Source organism: Zychaea mexicana, assembly GCF_025766255.1.
Source record: "Zychaea mexicana strain RSA 1403 chromosome Unknown BDB00scaffold_15, whole genome shotgun sequence".
In the NCBI taxonomy this organism is placed as follows: Eukaryota; Fungi; Mucoromycota; class Mucoromycetes; order Mucorales; family Lichtheimiaceae; genus Zychaea; species Zychaea mexicana.
The window spans coordinates 400,830-420,453 of record NW_026516678.1 but is presented as its reverse complement, the minus strand read 5'-3'; the positions used below and the strand labels follow the sequence as shown (position 1 = coordinate 420,453).

General features: G+C 42.6%; 4 protein-coding genes across 4 annotated transcripts; 1 reads left to right on the top strand and 3 right to left on the bottom strand.

Moving 5' to 3' along the window:
* Positions 1-5,696: 5,696 nt before the first annotated feature.
* BDB00DRAFT_744107 (uncharacterized protein) lies at positions 5,697-6,727 on the top strand (the record flags this gene model as incomplete). Its single annotated transcript, XM_053118506.1, has 3 exons — positions 5,697-5,786; positions 5,889-6,006; positions 6,249-6,727. Coding segments are annotated over 3 exons (687 nt in total), but the record flags the coding sequence as incomplete, so codon positions are not given.
* A 311-nt stretch (positions 6,728-7,038) lies between these two features.
* Positions 7,039-8,405, bottom strand: BDB00DRAFT_142607 (14-3-3 family protein epsilon). Its single transcript, XM_053116229.1, has 3 exons — positions 8,234-8,405; positions 7,867-8,141; positions 7,039-7,645 (listed from the first exon to the last, which is right to left on the bottom strand). The coding sequence occupies exons 1-3, from the start codon at positions 8,261-8,263 to the stop codon at positions 7,300-7,302; spliced, it is 651 nt and encodes a 216-aa protein (XP_052982581.1). The 5' UTR covers positions 8,264-8,405; the 3' UTR covers positions 7,039-7,299.
* Positions 8,406-8,996: 591 nt separating this feature from the next.
* On the bottom strand, positions 8,997-11,153 carry BDB00DRAFT_809920 (major facilitator superfamily domain-containing protein). Its single transcript, XM_053122520.1, has 4 exons — positions 10,690-11,153; positions 9,849-10,571; positions 9,592-9,727; positions 8,997-9,463 (listed from the first exon to the last, which is right to left on the bottom strand). The coding sequence occupies exons 1-4, from the start codon at positions 10,756-10,758 to the stop codon at positions 9,102-9,104; spliced, it is 1,290 nt and encodes a 429-aa protein (XP_052982580.1). The 5' UTR covers positions 10,759-11,153; the 3' UTR covers positions 8,997-9,101.
* A 400-nt stretch (positions 11,154-11,553) lies between these two features.
* On the bottom strand, positions 11,554-14,295 carry BDB00DRAFT_971870 (Gti1/Pac2 family-domain-containing protein). Its single transcript, XM_053129864.1, has 3 exons — positions 13,713-14,295; positions 13,076-13,642; positions 11,554-12,931 (listed from the first exon to the last, which is right to left on the bottom strand). Exons 1-3 carry the CDS (start codon positions 13,882-13,884, stop codon positions 11,850-11,852), a joined length of 1,821 nt encoding a protein of 606 aa, XP_052982579.1. The 5' UTR covers positions 13,885-14,295; the 3' UTR covers positions 11,554-11,849.
* Between the last annotated feature and the right edge of the window lie 5,329 nt (positions 14,296-19,624).

Here is a 19,624-nt window from a genome sequence, read left to right as displayed (position 1 = left end):
ATCCCAAAGCTTTTCAGAAGAAATAGACCGAGCATATGATGGATTTAATCTACCTCTCTACGTCTTCAGTACCCTGGTTGAGAAACCCTGGTAAATGTGGTGCATTCTTTCCATTACCCGGTTCTCCTTGCTCAATTAACTCGGTATACATCAGCATCGTTGTTGTGATCCCAACAAGAAGAACGATCGGGTGAGATAATGAATGAGCGAGCACATATATAACAAATTATCTAGTTCGATGCTGTACATACACATACACAGAAGAAAACAAAACAATCAAGATTGTACTATAATTAGTTCATGTGGAACCAGGCTTTATTTTATCAATGCTGTCTTGTTAACGCCCAATAATTTCTTAAGACTATACAGTTCCTATACGGCAGCCTAATATGTCTGTAACATGAAGTATATCATTTGAGTTTTCACGATTGGGTGAAAAGGAGTGGGGGGATACCTGGGAAAGAGGGGAGGTTGTCAACAACGTCGACAAAATCTCGAACATGAAAGTTGATACAAGGGTGATAAATATGCGATTAGCGGTACCGAAACTGTGGATTCGACCTTGCAGTACGTATAATAAGTGATGATTACGGTAGCCACGTAATGTTACGTGATGATCGCATCCTATCAAAAATCGCGTCGAATACCTAAGATCTTTTTATCGTGATCTCTCGGATTCTAGCTTAGAATGCTTTTTTGAATCGTTGTTTTTCTCGTCAGAGAACAACAGGTATAGTCGCTTACAGTTGTATAAAGATAAGTAACAAAAATAGAAAACTCATTATACGGCATTTGACGCCATGGTTTTAGGCTGGGTAAAGGCTTTTTATGAGCACTTGCGTGTATTCGTAGATCTATTTATTGTATGAACCGCAACGCTTAGTATTTGCATCGTTTTATTTTCTGAATATACTTTGCAAGGACTACTGTATTAACAAGATGTCTCGGGAACTATTGAAGGCTTCAAAAAGCATAAGATTACAACCTCAAAGCTGTGTGGGTCATGATGTATGAGCATGTCGAGACGTATCGGAATATCCAGTTTACGAACGTATACATACAACGCATCTGCCAGCTTCCACTTTTATATCTCTTTCGTTTCCTAAATAATATGAGTACGTTAAAGAAGTCTCCACATTTTGAAACCGATGGACTTGCACACATTCTACTATTTTCCCCGTTCTAGTTCGTGGAGGTACAGTAATCTATTTTATTTCGTCTCGAATTTCTTTCCATACATGGAGTACAATATATCTTTTCCTTTATCAGTAAACGGTTTGCGCAGCAGAATATCTCAAAGCAAACTCTCAAGAGACTTTCCACAAACAGCTTGGCCTGAATAATTTTCATATATTCTTGCTTTTTCGCTTTCTTACGGGCATAGAACCAGTATGTTCTTGGTTGCTATATTTCTACATACAACATCTGTCTGATCATCATCATTGGTAACCAGTTGCGCTTATGCTTCTTTTTTCACGAATTTATATAATTAACATAATAGAAGAGATATGGAATGAAAAAACAAAACCACCATCAACAATGCATATAATAGTTCTCTACCTTTGCCTGAAGTATCAATTAAGTTGCTTGTAATAGACCGATGATATATTGGACGGGCGTATGGAAATTGTGTAGGTTGGCGTAGACTGTAAGCGACAAATACAATCTGTAGTGCTGTCTAGTACAGACCAGAAGCTCGCACGTGCATATATATCACATGTGACATTCGTCAGAGATATACGTACACGAGCTGACCGATGTAAATACCAACAATGAAAGTGATAGGGTCGGTTTTACTATCGTTGCCACATTTAAACGCCAACGTACTCTTCATAATTTCTGGTCAATTCAAGTTGAGATCCTACAATCTCTTTTTTTTTGCTACCAGCGTTTTTCTTTCCGTCTTGGGCTGTCCCATATTCTTTTATATCGCAGAAGAATTCTGGGCGGAATGGAGGCATTTGACTGTAAGCCAGTGACAGCACCTCCTCAACAGTTGTTGATACCGATGAATGTTTGATCCCCGTCTAAATAGACATAATCAATAACGCCCAGAGCCCACAACGTTTACACTCTGCAACTAGGCGTTTCGATTCAATACATGCATTCTGCAAATTGTTAAAAGCTTTCGTTCAAGATGGATCAAACGCGCAACATGAAGTTCAATTTCGATCTATTGGAAGCAGGATAGTACATTCTCTCTGTACATCTGAATAAACTTGAGCAAGGTATGCTTCAAGCAATCTTCGTCGCTTTTACCCATAAGGGTCATACGAATGGAGAAGGGGCGATAATTTTTTGTAAATAGCATTGTGTATCTTCTCCTTCTTCTTCTGCTGTAAAGTGGGGTAATGATACTGTTGTTGTCGTTTTACGATGATGCTGAAGCTGCCGAAAGACAAAAACGATTTTGTCGAACCTATAGGAGCAAATACCGACCGCTTGTGCTACCTGAAGCGAGTTACAAAAGCGGAGCATTGAAGGGCGGAACAGTTGTTCTGTGCATGGAAGGCTGTGGTGATGGTTGGTGGGGATTCATTGTCCGCGCTACTGGACAACGAGCCTGCGTTATGTATGACGATAGATCTTGCCAGTCTAACTTCAATGGCTTCTTTTTAGAGGCCCACATATAACAATCTTAACGCAAAATATAACAATTTGACATTAACAATGTGTTTTTTTATGTTTGAGCAACAGTTTGATACGGCAGGTTGATCACCTGTTAGTTGTCAATCACGAAATGCTACTTCTTGTATTCAACAAAAGTAGATACGCTTGGTTCAGCGATGCTTCTTAGGTAGTTTTCAGTGACTTTTGGTTTTAAAGGCTTTAAACTTGTGTTTTGAGCAAGATCGTCGAGAAGATTTCTGTGCTTCCAAATGGTATGAATGTATCTCGCCCTCTTTTACAACTTTCTCGCTCTGAGCATCACTGTCCGTTGGAAGCGTGACATGATTACTGTATTAAATTCGACAACAGCAGCTGAGACAACTTGCGATAGTGCATGTTCTGGACAAGATTGCTGAACCTCTTATTGTTCGATACAGGGATCTTGAGAGACGACCGACGTGTCGCCTGAACTTTGATATTATGACGGAATTGTATGAAAACCCCATACATGTATGATTTGGGTGACGCGCGGTTGTTGTCGTATTCGAACTTCTAAGCATGCATCATCTTGCTCTTCAGCACTTCAGGACAGTAAAACTGTCCGTTTTCCTGCCCAATTTAAACGTGTTATCCTTGCCGCCTTCCGCACAACCGTATTCACATTCATTATGTAATAAGATTAGATTAGGACGCTAAGGCGACTGTCTAGGATCAATTATCGCTAAAAGAGCGATGGTAAGGCCATGGTTAACATTCATCGTCGTCGAAATTGAGACATTGTCTCTACAGAACATTAAAAGAGATAACCTAAGCCATTCTAACTTATAACATACCTTCGTATTTAAGCTTGGATGTCATCGAAGCATTTATTCAATTTGCACCATATGTCGCAAACAAATAACATCTCTGGTCCGTCATTATGGGTCCACAATAACATAGTCTGTAATATCTAAGCAATGTGCCCTCGACTCAAACTTTATCGTATCACGTATAGAAGTGCAAAAGGTTTCTTCTTCTCATCTAGTACTGTCGCTTTATCGCTAACGCTTTTGCTGAAGATGACGACACTGATTCTTTTTCTGCATGCGCGTTTCGCAGTACTGTTGTGCATTTTTAAAATTACTCTTGAGGCCTGCATGAGGATTCGAAAATGAAAGGTTGCCAGTTGATGCACTTTTTCTTCCAACTTTTGCTGTTAAAACAACAGAAATATACCTAGTTTCTACTTTTCATTTTGGTGATTGTTGTTTTTGATGAGCGTGATGTGTCGCCTGGTTATTACAGAACTAATGATGATGACGAGTGTTTATAACGCGGTGCTTCTAACAGGAGAGACCTCCATTAGAAAGGATTCATATTACACTTGTTGATGAAGTTGATCCACTTGAATAAATTTGGTATTACCTGGTTTTGACATTTCCCAAATAATTTTGTAGATCATCGCTGCTATAGTAGCACTTTGTATGCGGGTATACTTCATGCGTTGTATAATAAGAGCTTCTGTAGCGCATATATGAATGTACCAAATGCAGCTACAGTCGTTTAGCGACAGCATTAACAGACGTGCTCGTCAAAGTATTTTGATTTCGTTTCGAAATTATTGACTGTAAGCTGTTTGTTTGCTTCGACAAATTAGAAAAGCTAGGTTTATGTCTTTGATAAGGTGGTTTCTGATAAGCTTTTTAAAAGTACGTTAGTAAATGTTTAGAAACTATGGCATACCTTGATCTATCACTATTTGGTCGCAGTGAGTGATATAAGGCGGAGATTACGAGGCAAATCATGCGACGCGTTACGTTGGCAGCATTTGAGTTTTTTGGGATATTTGATATCATAAAGGATCAACATCATCATGCTTGAACACGGCTGCTGTGCTTCTATGTAACACGTAAGATATTCACCAGTATTTTATTATACCGTACTGCTTTTTTGGGAGTCAAGTTATAGTGCTCAGTAAAAGAACACCTCCTTGATCGGTAATACTCTTACAGTGAAAATGTCGATATATTAGCAACTACTCCGGATAATGTTGACGTCGCCAAGAGAGAAAGAAAGGTTAGCTAAAAGAAAGCAAGGGCAGCGCAGTGTAGTCCTACAAGAGGAAGGTTGCGAACACGACGTTGGCGGCATCGCTTGTTGAAACTGTCATATCGATGGGGACTTCGCCAAAGTCATTTCCCTCTCCCCGCTTGTCTTCCACTTCCAACTCCTTACACACACATACTGCACCATTCGCTCTTGCGATGACATGCTTCAAAAATTACACAGCGATAGCTGAAATGAAGCTGAGATTTTGTGAGAAAGGGAAGAACAACGTAGGATTTGTCAAAAAAGATGGGAATGGGCAGGAACAGCTAATCAATGGCTGCGAAACAAACTCCATGCAGACAACTGTATGGACGGACTTGACACATTTAAAAAAGGTAAAGCCGGATACAGATAAAATAAAATAGGCATTTGACTTGTGTGGAAAGTGACGGGAATGCGGACATCATCATTACTGCTACCGCGCTGCTTTTTCCATTGTCTGCTGAAAACATTAAAAGTTTATAGTGTATTGGACTCACCAAGATATACATGTTTGAGAGTTGATGAAATTTAATAACCTACTATGAAGAAGTGATTACGCTTTCCAGTCGTTGACTATTGAGGTTACTGACTGGTTGAGCAACAAGTATATATATGTGTGTACATTGCGCTTATTTTGCCTCGTCACTACGTGCTACTTTGAAGGAGAGACAACACTGCTGCTAGTTTCTAAATGGAAGCGCTATTAACGCCGCGATACAGTACGCCCTAAGACTCAACGGCCACGTACGCTTGGGAACACAGCCTTCTCCAGATACTTTCGGTTTCTAATGCTCATTCAAAATTATAGTATTGGACTGTGTCTTGAGGAAAGGAAAGAAAAGCTCTACATAGAAAGGATGCACGCGATGATTTTGTTAATATGGCTTATAGTAGTAGCTAGTTGAACGCCGCTCGGTTCAAAGAATTTGGACCGCAGCACTTGGATTCTTCTAATTTTGGTTGTCAAACACAGTATAAAGAAACTCCCCAAAATGGCTGACGATGCTCCATTTTCGTTTGCATTTGACGACGATGTATTTGTAACCAAAGCTGAACGCATCATTCCCGAGCAAGCACCCTATACGGCCAAAGAAGAGAACGACGGTGTAAGAATTTTTTTTCACCTCAAAAGATCGGGATCTTTTAATGTATACAACTCGATCTAAAAGGACCCTTCTCTTTTTTTTTACCCCAAAAAAAAATTATAGTGGTTTCATTCTTTTGACGATTATGATAGTTTAATGCTCGAAAGACACGGACCGAATCAGTTGAAAAGTGCAATTGAACATGATTATTTCCGTAAACGCTATGCGCAAGCTTTGAAAGGTGCACTCAGATATATCGAATTAACGGATGCTGGACGGTCCAAAGTGAGCAATACTCGAGAAATGACTGAAATTGCTATACACTGTGCAGTGCGATGCAATAAGTTGGATGTGGCAGAAAAGCTGCTCGATCGGCCTCAGGTAAATTAATTGATTTGGGTTTAGGGTTTGGGGAACAGTGGGGTTGAGAAGAAGAGAAAAGCTTAATTCATATATTTGTAAACTGCACACAGACCACACAAGAAATGGGCAATTTGTTAGTTCAGGCACGGGTCTATCCACTTTGTGGTCGGCCCGGTGACGCCCTGTCTGCTGTGGTCCGGTACCACAAGCTACGACGCTTAGATTACCATGCTTGGCATCTCTCAGCGACCATCATGTACACTCCTCCCTTACCACAGGTCAATAGTCATGCTGTGTCTGCGATGCGAAACCATATAGCCCATGCAGCGATTCAACGATCTATCAGAATCATGACAGCAAGTCAGTGGGCGCTATCTATTGACCATGTACGAAGGCGGTATGAACGCGAACTGGAGCAGCTGCAGACACTCGCCAAACAGATCACCGAAAACCAAGGCAACGCGGACACTTTTTTCACATGGATGCAGTCTGTATCACCACCAGCGTCCCACCCCGAGCAACTGGCGTCAGTGGGCTTGGATATGTTTGATGCAGATGACATTGATTTCATATATCGCACGTGTGTCATGTATCAAGAGGGTGCAGAACAGCTAGAAGAAAATGAATCAAGGCACGTAAGAGAACTCTGAGAAAAGAAACAAGCTCTTTCTCGAGGTGTTGTAATCTGTCCCTCTTCTCCCTTGTTCATCCCATCATTTGTTCATTCGTTAGCCGTCCCTTCTTCGTTCCTCCTCTTTTTTCTATTCCTCCCTCGACATCCAATCGTTACTCAGTTCAAAACAGGTTCATTTTAAAACTGGGAAAAGGGGGCGATTTATTCTTTTCTTATCAGCAAAGGGTTTAGAAAGAAAATTGGTTCGGATATATAATGTTTGTGGGTGCGTTCAAGAAATGGGAAACATGAGAAAAAGTGTGAGAGGAAGATAAAGAAAGGGATAGAGAAAGAGAGAGAGGGAAGAAATGGACCGGGTAATCTACTCTTGCGTTTCCTCTTCGTTCTTGGGAGCCTTGTCAGCCTTGTCAGTGTCTAATCATACGAGTTGGAAAAAAAAAAAGTCAGTAAAAGTATGCATGTACAACCCGTCCAAAGCCTCTTTTTCTCCATTCCCATTCCAACGCTCTTTATCGATGCCCATGTGTCGTCGCATTCCTAACCTTCTTGCAGATCTGAAGTCCAGAGCGTCAAGTTGTCTCTCAGCAACTGCATGATCAAAGTGGAATCCTTGTAAGACTCTTCACTGAGTGTATCGAGCTCTGCAATGGCATCGTCGAAGGCTTGCTTGGCCAAATGGCAGGCACGGTCGGGCGAGTTCAAGATCTCGTAGTAGAAGACCGAGAAGTTGAGAGCCAAGCCCAAGCGGATGGGGTGGGTGGTGGCAAGATCGACCTGGGCAACGTCAGTGGCAGTCTTGTAGGCTTCGTGAGCAGCGGTTGCAGCATCTTTGCGTTCATCGCCCGTGGCATATTCCGCGACGTAACGGTGGTAATCGCCCTTCCTATATTTAGTAGAAGATTTTTTTATTATCGGTGGTGAGTGTCACACAAAAGGGAGGCTGGGCCAAACAACAAGGAAGGAAGGACGGAAAAAACTCTTTCTCATACACACACACACACACACACACTACACAAAACTCTATATACGTTGTGTATGTATTGTAATGTGTGCTCTGAATATGTGTGTGTGTGTGTGTGTGTGTCCCACACTAAAAAAACTTACATCTTGTAGTAAAAGACCTTGGCCTCACCCTCAGAGGCCGAGGGGATCAAGGAGTCGGTGAGAAGGTCCAAGATGTCGTTACAAACATCGTACAACTCGTTTTCGACCTTCTTGCGGTATTCCTTGATCTTGGTTACCTGAGCCTCGTGGCCCTTGCTTTCTTCCTTTTGCTCAATAGAAGACACGATTCGCCACGACGCACGGCGTGCACCAATCACGTTCTTGTACGCGACAGACAAGAGGTTACGCTCTTCGACAGACAAATCGACGCCCATCTAGGTAACATCATCATATCAGTGGTCGTTATATAAAGATATAGAAGCAGGTTGTCACTCATAATGAAAAGCATGGAAAAAGAGCTTCTTACCTTGGCCACTTCCTTCATATAGGAAACCATTTCTATTGAACAGTGTATATGTTGAAAAAGTTAATATAGAATATAGTCGTGCCATAAACAAAGCAAAATAAGGGGGGGGGATGGCGACCCAAGAGAAAAAAAAAAGGTTAGGGAAAGAAAAAGAGGTACTCTACCATCGTATCGTTCAGCCTGTTCGGCAATCTTGGCCATGTAGACCTATATCAGATAGAAACATTTAAAAACAAAAAGTTCAATGGAAAAAGTTCTGAACGGATTTGCACAATCTTTCATCTGTGCCAAGATTATATCCCATCCCTCATCTCCTATAGTTCTATGCTTTTCTCTCCCACAAAAAGCCCAAAGTGACAGAAAAGAAGGAACAACGTTTGTCTTTTTTTACCTTATCTTCGCGTTCCTAAAAGTGTATAGAAGCATAACGGGTGAGAATTGGACGAACGAACAGATTACAAACAAAAGGAGGAACCAGTAGACACGAAAAGTTGGAAGGATGGCAATAGATGGAAGAAAATAATTACTTACGGTGGACATGTTTTAGGTGTAAGCGTGCGTACGGGATGAAAAGTAAAAGAAGCGGTAGAAGAAAAAAGAACTAGCCGGACCGAAGGTGCGAGAAAACCAAGTAAAACAGGAGTGCGAAAGCTGACGGAGACAGTACACACGCACAGAGAGAGAGAGAGAGAGAGAGAGAGAGGGAAGGGGAGGGGACGTCACTTTTGTCACCTGACCCGTGCTTAATTTACTTACACACACACACACACACTCCCTCCGCTCCTCTCTTGTATACGATGAACATCCAGCCATAACGGAAAGAAACAAATGACGCGAAATAACATATATGGAAAGAGAGAGTACAAATTTATTCATTATCATCCTTCATAGGATCATGGTTATGGTGGTGATGGTGTTCACTCGACGCGATCACGGTATAATCAGCATGTCGCCGACGGGCGATCACAGCACACAGCGACTGGATACACTTGTCGACCACGGGAGCAGTATACGTAAATAGACTCACGAGAGTGAGGATCATAGTCAGCAACCACATGCTGACGGCTCCCGAATGCTCGTAGACGTAGCCACACACGAGCGATCCAACACCGGCGCCTAAACCAAGATATACCGTGCCCAGCAGTCCTTGCGACCGTGCCTTCAGGGCCGGAGGGGCTATGTTATCGGCTTCCACCACGCCCGCACTCCACAGTAATGAGAAGCAGATACCTGTATAAACGCTTGTTAGTAGTAGAATACAGGAGAAGAGGGGGGTTTTTTCCTTTGGTGTGTGGGCGGGGGTGGGGGTTGGGGGTTGAGCATGTTCCCTTTTTGCTCCTGTATAGTAATAAAAGTACCATGCAGCGGCTGGCTCGCGGCAGCCAAGTAAGCGCCGCTTGAAATCGTGGTAGCAATCATATAGATCAGGCATCGACAGACAAGAACGCTATGCGCAACAATCAACATCCTTCGTGGACCGAGCCATCTGAAAATCTATATACACGACTCTCTTTAGTCCGATCCTATTCAGTTGCTGTTTGTACTAGCTGTACCAATATCTCTTTGAATCAAAGAGAGAGAGCTAACGAAAGAGAAGGGTAGGAAGGAGCCTTACATCCTTGGCAAAAAAGAAGCAGACTACTTCGGTGCAACTGGCCAGCGGACCTAGAAGCCCTACAAGCGCGGGACTACCGTGTAAATCTTTTTCAATGAACAAGAATAGAAATGCGGTAACGTTCCCCATCACGATCCCCAGGAGTGTCATGACGATAAAGAATCGCACGGCCTGTGGTTGTGTTGCCAGGTCCCAAATGGATGAGGGGCTCTTCAATTTATCATCATCATCATCATCGACATTATCGTTGTCACCGTCAACTTCACCACCATCATCATCATCATCACCGTAAACGATAACGTCATCATGATGGTGATGTTGTCCAGCAGCAGCAGTAGTAGTGCGGTTGCTGTTATTGATGGGTCGTCTCTGCTGAGGCCATGGATAGGGTTCGAGATCAGTAAGCAGACAAGTGCAGACAAACGATAAAACACATGTTGCAAATATGCCAAAGAGCGCATAAGGGCCCCAGAGATCAATGCTTATGCCGGTCAAGAAGACGGAGAGACCGAATCCAACGGGGCAGCCCATCTTCATTTTTCCATAAAGCTGCTGCTTCCGGTCGCCGAGCACCCGCAGTGTTGCACAGTCTACACAGGTGCCAATGATGGGGTAGCCAAAGAACGCGTAGCCCAGACAACCGATACTCACGAGTGTTGTGATGGTCCACTCGTTGCTGTTGCTTGTAGTAATGGATGGCACCAGACTTATAGACAAGATAAACTACGAGATTGGCATTTGTGTGTTTTAAATATCACTGGATGGAGGTTTTTTTTTTCTGCTCGACATATCTATCTGTGGAATGGCGGGGTAGGAAAGAGAAAAAAAAAGAAAAACTTACTACCAAGCCAATGAGCATGTTGATTGCCATGATCTTTTTATATTGCTGGGTCTTGTCAGCCCATGCCATCCAAAATGGAAATGCTAAACATGACACAAATGGAGCTGCAGAGAGAGAACAAGAGAGAGAAAAAGGTCAAAAGGGCTGTGATAGAGGATATGTATCGTATAAGCGGATATAAAAAGGAGGGATGTTGAGAAACCAAAAATCAGAAGGTTACTTTACCGATAGATGCTACGAAACCGATCTTATCGGCGCCTAGGTTTAATACAGTACTATAAAACGTAGGTAGATAGAATTGGGCTGACCCTACACAGCCAATACTGAATATGTGGAGGAGTTTAAGGCCTAGAAATAAAGGTGTGGTAGGTTCAGCCATGTTAAAAACATGTGGTATAAAGGAAAAAAAGAACTAAGCTCTCTCTTTTTTTTGTTCTTGAGGATGTTGCCTCCTGTCCCTGACAGTGAGAGAGAGAGAGAGAAAGCATCGCAACATTGAAACTCCCCAAGGAAATGAAAGCAAACACTCCTCTCATCATCTTGCTCCAACTTGAACAGTAATAGTTCGGACATGGCATATCCTTCATGCACGACAAGGTAGTAGTGGATACATACTGCCGCATTTGTCCATATCATCATGATTACATCCAGCTACTGCTGCGGTTATGAAGAGCGATGAGTTAGGGATAGTGGGGTCGCAGTATGTACTACGAGTCGCTTCTATATTTTTATAAGCAATAAAAAGAAAACAATACAAAAATTTATCTTTTTTCTTTACAAAAAAAGCAGAACAAAGCAATCAATTAAACAGGAAAAGAAAGAAAAAACAACGAAAAAGCAGAAAATGGACCAAAAGGGAAAGAAGGAAATGATATAGGACAAAAGGAGAGGAGAGATTTGGAGGGATGTAGTAGTAGTAGTAGTAGTGGGAGGAGGAGGAGGAGGAGGAGGTTATTCTTTTACCGTTATGTAGTACAGGTTATTTTGAATAGGAGCTATATAGGTCGGTTTGTATATATGGCGAAGAAGTTAGTGTGTGGAACAAGAAAAAAATCATAGAAAGGGGAGTATATATAAATATAAAACATACACAAGAGAGAGAGAGAGAGAGAGAGAGAGAGAGAGAGAGGAATAACAAAGAGGTGTGTTGACTTTTCTTTTCACTTCAACATCAATCCAGTGCCAGCTCCAGTCAAGTCCGCATCCGTTGCTTCACCGTCATGGAGAGAAAGATGTGCAAAGAATGGGTTCAACAGACTCTTGGGATACAGAGACGCGGCATCTTGATCGGGTAAATGCTGGCTATTGGTAAGTGAATGCTGACGATCATGATAATACATGTAGCCATCGATACCAATCGAGCCTCCACCGCCTTGCTGGTGCTGGTGATGATGATGATTGTGGTGGTGGTGGTGGTGATTGTCAATCGGGCTACCACTGCTACTGCTTTGGCTCGTATTATTATTTACTGTTGTGTCTTCCTGACCCGCAGTGGCTGCAGCATTATCATACGAGTAACCCTGGCCAGATGCCGTCATTGGATTGTACAGCTGCTGGGCCTGCGTCGTCGTTGTTGTTGTTGTCGTCGTCGAGTTGGTGCCTGTTGTCTCGGAAACATTGTGCAAAGGATGCACCGGGTTCAGTAGCTGACCAAGGTTGGCGTTTGATGCATAACGCGTGGTCTGCTCGCCTCCTCTCGCCTCCTGAGATTCTTGCTTGATACTGCTGCTATTTGTCTCGCCACCCACACCAGCACCAGTAGCATTGTTATGGTTGGTAAAAAATCCTATGTCAGGAAGTGAAGGTGTGTGTTGCTGCTGTTGATGATGGGAGAGATGTTGCAAATCCTGCGTATGTTGTTGTGGGGATTGGGACGGATGATGGTGTTGTTGTGATGATAGTGACACTAGATCATTCGAGTTGTAGCTTCTAGGGTAGGATGCAGAAGAGGTGGAATAATGGCGCTGATGATGTTGTTGCTGGTGATAGGATTGTCTGACGGGCGAGAGCATTGGGGTGCTTGGAGAGGATGACAGACTTGTTGGCGAAGGTATGGCGTAGCCGGTATTGTAAATCGCGGGCAACGATGACTGCGGTGTTGCACCGGGAGCAGCGAATTTTTGGTCGCCATTTTCCAGGCGGTGATACGGTGTTTGGTACACAAGATGCGGATGGGTGATGTTATCTGGTACTCGTAGCGAGCCCACGGACATGCTGCGAAGTGTCTGATGCATGCGGCGGTCTGCAAAAGAAAAACCAGAATGCATATGCATTAGTTCCATTGGCGATAATCACAACACGTACGCACGCACGCACGCATACGATACATCATCATGTAGAGAACACATACACAACACATGGAGAGAAAGAGAGAAGAAATACATACCTCCATAAGATCCAGTCAATGAGTCAGGTGGTGTAAGCGGACTAGAAGAGGATTCATTGCCTGGACGATCATATGCAGGCTCGACCATAGGAGGGATACGGAAATTCTGCTTGACAAGAAGCTCGGGCGAGATTTCAAGGCTTGCTAGCTCGGGCACAGACGTGGGACTGCGCAGGTTACCTTGCAAGACGTCGTTGGGATGGTAATAGGATATCAGATGCTGAGCCACGCCGTTGACGACGATAGACATGGTCTTTTTGATCAGGCCGTCTCTGCGGAACTTGTAAGAGTCGGATAAGCTGCCCACCAGCTGACGCTCACGGCTGCGATCCATACTTCCGCCGCCACCACTACCTCCCGCGGCGTCGGGGGACGAGGCTCCTGCCACACCAAGGTCTGCACTATAGCTGCGCTGCCGCATATCGCCTGCTGCAGCAGCAGATGTTGCTGTGGAGGCTGAATATCGCTTCTCGCCCGGAGCCCGCTTATCCAGTTCTCGATAGATCAAAAAGTTACCGAGGATACGAGACGGACTCCATACTCGGCCATCGGTCCATCGTTTAATGCCTATTTCAACACTGCTATTAATCACCCGATAACAAAGCCCAAACCATCTCCATACGATGTTTTTCTTTACCTGATTCACGCTCATCAAAAACAAACACTGACCCGGATTGGATCATTTTCCGTTCTTTCTCCTGAAGACGACGGCATATCCTCGGCAGCAGTCCACGACGACACCCTTCGAAAATAAGCAGTACATCTTGGGTCGTCTCAATAAAACCGTGAAATGTCTCGGTCACCAGCATTACTTTTTTTTGTGTTGTTTAGAATGAATTTATATAAAGGGGGGAGATTGTGTTTAAGAAAGGTGGTGGAAAGAAAGATTAAGAACGAAAAACTCGGCTACAAGATTGAAACTTTTTACTGTCCCTCCTCTTGCGCTTTTTTGTAAACGAGGAACAACGACGAGGACAGCGCAATGTTACTGTTGTGGGAGGGTGGTTATTGAGTTTTCAGAAAGGCTGGAGGAAAAGGAGGAGCAATGTCGACAACAAAATAGCAGAATATATGCTTGAGAGAAGAGAAGAGAGTAAGTGAGTATGTGTGTGTGTGTGGAGAAAAAGAGTGCACCTTTCTTTTTTTTTTGTGTCGAAACCAACAAGGTGGGTCAAGTGCGGGGAGAGAAAAAAAAAGTGTGTGAGTGAGTGAAGAGAAGTGGTAGGGACCATGTCGCACCAAAAAGGAGGACAGGTGCGCTTTTCGTAGAGCTTCGGATTATTTTTTAAGCGTCTTACTGTTGGAATATACACACGCTCTCTCCCCCCACACACACACACACACCTTGCGCTTTCCTAGAAGAGTGAAAAAAAAAAGGTTTTCCATTGTCCTTTTTTTTTGACGTGAGCAGAATTGGAATTTTTGATGGGCTGTGGTCTGTCTTAGGTAAGTCTTGTGTACGACTCTATTCCTGTCTATCTAATATCTATTGCAGTAATCAATACTACCTGCTGCTTCCACCCCGCTGGAAGAGAAGAGGCGTTTACTAAGTCTGAAAAGAAAGAAGGGGGGTGGCGCATTAGAATAGGAAGATAGGAGTTTCAAGTGTTCCGGAAAACCGGCCAATAACAACAGCAGAAGCAGCAGCAGCAGCAGAAAGACCACAGGGTCAAACGACGCCGGGCCTACTCAAATGCTCATATCCAAAATCTCATCATCGTCATCATCATCATTAACCAATCTGTGTGGTTGCTTTGCTGCGGAGTTCCTGGATTCCTTTTGGTTCCAGTTTCCATGGATTCTGCCCTATTTGATTGGATCGAGAAAGCATATGCAATCAGTATCTGTTGTTCCTTTGCCCCACACACACACACTACTACTATCATACTCACTTGGCGCTATTTTTTTTTACATCATCTGATGGAAAATAATGACGCTACAGAAATTGCTGTTATTACTGTGTATATATTAAGCTTCCAAAGATCTAGAACAATGACAAAAGACAATAATAGCTGCTTTATGTAGTATCCCAGTGATACGACCAGAAAGTATATCAAAAAAGTAAAAGGGGGGGTATATTGGTTACTTTTGGCTTATCTTCGATCCACCTACCATTACAGGAATAAATTTCTTGGATGGATCACAAACACAAGAATGTGTTTCACCAAATTTAAAACTGGACTCAGTGCTTTTTTTATTCGTTGGTCAGCAATTGCTCCCCGTTTTTTCTTTTTGGGTAACCATGCGGTTTTAGAAACCAGCTTCAAGCTCAGTTGATCCAATTGCAGGGATTGTTGTTGTATATACTTCTTTAGACAAGGCCCTCTGGTATTTTCTGTTGGTCTCTGGCGATGAAATGCTATCATTGTGGTTTTGTTGTGTAAGGTGGGAGCTGATTATTAAGTTGATACATAATGCTTTATTTTAATTGTTGGAATCGTAGTACCAGTGATCTACCCGTGTGAGAAAAATAAAAAGTTGGCGTGCGTGCGTGCATGCTTTTTTTTTCAGATCTCCATGACAATAACAAACGTGCGCTCCATGGCAACCGTATGTATGTATTTGTCGTCATGGTAACAGCATCTGTCTGCTTTTGTTAACACGGTATTACCTTCTTTCAAACAAAGAAAAAAAAAACTCACCAGTTTAAGCTTTTTTATTATTTTCTGCTTATCCTATGGATCCATAAACTATAATGCATTTTTCCCGAAATAAAGTACAGACAAATTCTGGATTCTGTAATTCCAACCGCCCGGTAATCGTGATTGCCATTAGCAGCACCCACGCAAATCTCTTGAAGCTTCCCCTTTCATTTTTTTTTCTGCAGCATAAGACTTGCTACATACTTTGATTGTGTAATCTATTTCAAAAAATGTAAGAAGACCTGCGTGCATCTGCAACGTTTAGGACCCATCAAAATTTCCCATTGTTGTCAACTTCTTTGTTGTACAAGAGCCCTATTTGATTTGTACATCAACTTTTTTTCCCTCTGATGCTAAATTGGGGAAGAAGGAGGGGGGGGGGCTAACTCTGTCCATGGACCCTTAACTGCAACAGTCTTAATTTGATCATGACACGTGAATATGGAACTGTAAAATGGTATATTGAAACGAGCGTCGCTTGAATCAAAGAGGTTGTGGTGTGGCGGAAAGCAAGTTTAAGAAATTTGTCTACACCGACCGACTCTATTACAATCTTTACTGTTACTGTCAATAAGAACCACATATTTGATGCACAGCTGGTAGGGAACTCATTTATCTCTATCTGCTTGCTACTGCGCTTGTAAGCAACAGCATAATCAGGAACACCTTGAGCGGTGGGATAATAACAGTGGCAGTAGTGATGATAGGAGGTATCATACCTCATCATCATACACTCAAAGGCCGCCTTCTATTAGTTGTAGATCAAGTTTTATGCAATCACAGCAGCAGCGGCATAATATTCATTCCTGATTTATACGATTATTGACCAGAAATTCGGTTAAGGTTGATCCGAGTTACTTTATTTTACGTAATTGTATACGGGACCTTATGAACGAAATCTTTTCTCTACCATCGATGAATGTGCATAAAACTGTGATTGATCGACCCTTTTTCTTTCTCGCTGTACGGGTGCTTTTCTACATGACTGTATGAGATCGCTATACAGTTGTCGTCGCCGATAGCAATAGCGCACCAGTGCGGCAATAGGAGATCTTTCAAGAGTATTAATAAAATTAAACCGTGTACAGCTGCAACATGCAGGCTACTACGGTACATACTGCGAATTCCTTTTAAGGATTCGTTCTATACGTAAATATTTTGGAGACGAGTACTGTACCAACAAGCTTCATCAATGCCAGCATCACCATGTATCCAATCATGTCTACTACTCCAGAACCACGGGATGAGAGTGTTCAGTAAAGGGATCGGAAGAGTAATGACATCAGTATTTTTCTCCATGTCTTTGAGAGACAAATGTGTATAGCATTGCTATGATGGCTATGGGAGACCAGAACAGCTGGAACATTCCTTGCGTTTAAACGGCTGTGTGTTACATCTCATCAATTCACTTTATATCAGCATATACTCTGTGATGAGATGGTGTATTTATTTATAGAGGATTACATACGCGCTGCAAAAATCTCCTCTTTTTAGTATGTATTGACTTGGTGAGAACTTTAATGAGTTTATGCTTTAATCGATGCTATGGATACTGGTTACTAAGGAGCCAAAGAGGCATCCACTGTTTTTGAGTGTCTTGGTTACCGACCTTGCAGTGGCAGGCCAACTTACTTGTACAGTACATACATCTCTAATGCAACCAATCCACTTTGGCTCACCAAGTCCTTGCCAAAGTTGGCGCGTGCCTTATTTAGCAGGACCTTATTGTATCCTTATATGCTAGAGCATTACAAGTATTAGAAAACAGTAGACTAATTGGGATGCACTTTTTCTTCTCTACGGATGAAAGTGATAGTAACAGCGATGAAAAATTCTCTTGGGTTCTTTTCTTGAAAGCTTGTATCATATCTCTTATTTTCTTTTACATTCTTTCACATTTATACCTTGTCTTAATGAGGGGTTCTTCCCTACGATTTTATTTACCCTCAAATAAATTTCTTCACTTGCGTTAATTGATTTCTTATCTTTAGTCTTTTCCTTTTTCCGTATTCGAGTTCGACCCAAGAGTCCTCGGGGGAGATGGACCACTTAAGTCACCCACTTGGCAACTATAACAACAATGACGACGGCGCACCAGCTCTTAAAGACCTTCTTACAACTGACAACGCCCATTCACCTGAGCTATCTCTGGCGCAACCAGACGAGTTTCTCTTGGAATGACGGGGTGAGCCACACTCAAACACCGCGTAGTTGAAGCCTTGTAATAGAGGTATGGCAGGGAAGGATTCCCTAGGGACGACAGACCCCCAGAGGGTTTAGCTGAATAAACAGCACTACTCGAGTCTTTCGAGTGTCACTCGATTACCTAGTAGCGTTTACAAACAATCTCCTCCGCCCTAGTCGCAATAGTGAACGGTGTATTTAACGGGAGAGGGTTAACCCTGGTGCATGTGACATACTGTCTGTCCAAAACAAAAAAAAAACTTCTAAAGAAGCTCTGAAGCTACCCACTATCATCACCTACTCCAGCACCGCAGCAAGATTGACACTACTCTTTTTCCTTCCAACTACCATTTATCCTTCATTTGCACTTTCTTATATTATTCATCACCACACTCACTTCTAGCACTACTCTACGCTAGCATAAACTTTTCCACCTATGGGGTTTAATTCAGTTATTGTAACCACATTCTCATTTACTGTACCAGGGTACCCCTTCTCCACAACTGTATCTCAAAAAAGTAACCACATGCTCACAGGCGCCGGTCTATTTAGGCTTCCATTATATATTTAAATTTACTCGGATCCAGATCCTACAGTGAATATATTTCTCTTACTACAAACCCCATCGTTCGTACAGTGCAATCCTGGTCAAAGTTCAAGTGATACCCCTTCAAGTTATATAGCAGATGTAGATTGTATGTTCCCTATGGTATTTATCACTTGAGAAAAAAAAAACTGGGAAAAGGACTACGTGTGCTGCAAAGGATCATGTACTCTGCACGATGGCGGAATGAAAAATGGGCCCCTACTAAAAGACGAGGTTTTTGCAGCATGTTTGGCCCGAATATACAGCGCGTGTAGTTGTCCTCATTTTATTATAAAATCATCGATTTATATAGATGATAGATGATGGTCACTGGAAGCGGTTGAGGAACTAAAAGTAATAGGTACATGTGGTGAGTAAAATGCATTGACGGTCGATTAATCTCCTGCCATCCGTTGAAACCGACCTGAAGATGTATATGCTGTGATTTTCTTAACCGGTGTATATATTGAGCGAAAATATCTGGAAAAAAAACAGGTATCGTACAGGTCTACATGTGTGCATATTGATCATCTAAGAGACTGGGAAAAAAAACTGGGATGTGGTTTGGGGGAGCATATACAACTACAGTTTTTGATCTCTTGTCGAATGACGGGATTTATATCTCTAACAATGGCAAGTCGGTGCTGTCCGAACTTTCCTTCTTCAGGTAAGATACCTGTAAACTCTGCAAGGCCCCGTGAGTGGTTGTGAGCTTGCAGATGCGTAGTAGATAGTAACGTGATCGCTGATATGACCTTACTTCAGTGCTTACAATAATCTAGTGCAGCGCCAGAAATTGTACTACACTGTATAGTAATACCGGCTGAAAATCAGGAACTTCTAGTGATTCTTAGCGTCAAGCACCAAGCGACAGTGTCCCCTTTGTCCGCTTGTTATTAGCCATTTAGATATTAAAAAGCTTTCAATCGTGCCGATCCAACCGCCACTGTCCCCACTATCAAAAATATGAAATAGAGTTGATTGTTAAAGAGAACCCTTGTTTGCCAATGTGCAGTCTTCTGTAATGTGTTACTTCAAAGTCCAGATAAACTTTGCTCAGATCTTGATTCATTGAGACGACTTGGGGGGTTTTCACAAATTTACGCACATGTCCACACACACAGGAATCATCCACTT

Bases quoted from the DNA above. Each gene is read 5' to 3' on its own strand.
- BDB00DRAFT_142607 (XM_053116229.1), bottom strand. From the start codon at position 8,263: ATGGTTTCCTATATGAAGGAAGTGGCCAAG. The intron at 8,142-8,233 runs GTAAGAAGCTCT...GATGTTACCTAG, and splicing joins ATATGAAGGAAGTGGCCAAG to ATGGGCGTCGATTTGTCTGT. The intron at 7,646-7,866 runs GTAAGTTTTTTT...TACTAAATATAG, and splicing joins AAGGTCTTTTACTACAAGAT to GAAGGGCGATTACCACCGTT.
- BDB00DRAFT_809920 (XM_053122520.1), bottom strand. From the start codon at position 10,758: ATGGCATGGGCTGACAAGACCCAGCAATATAAAAAGATCATGGCAATC. The intron at 10,572-10,689 runs GTAAGTTTTTCT...CCAATCTCGTAG, and splicing joins ACATGCTCATTGGCTTGGTA to TTTATCTTGTCTATAAGTCT. The intron at 9,728-9,848 runs GTAAGGCTCCTT...TCGTGTATATAG, and splicing joins GCTTCTTTTTTGCCAAGGAT to ATTTTCAGATGGCTCGGTCC.
- BDB00DRAFT_971870 (XM_053129864.1), bottom strand. From the start codon at position 13,884: ATGCTGGTGACCGAGACATTTCACGGTTTTATTGAGACGACCCAAGAT. The intron at 13,643-13,712 runs GTAAAGAAAAAC...GTGTTGAAATAG, and splicing joins TTTTGATGAGCGTGAATCAG to GCATTAAACGATGGACCGAT. The intron at 12,932-13,075 runs GTATGTATTTCT...TTTCTTTTGCAG, and splicing joins ATTGACTGGATCTTATGGAG to ACCGCCGCATGCATCAGACA.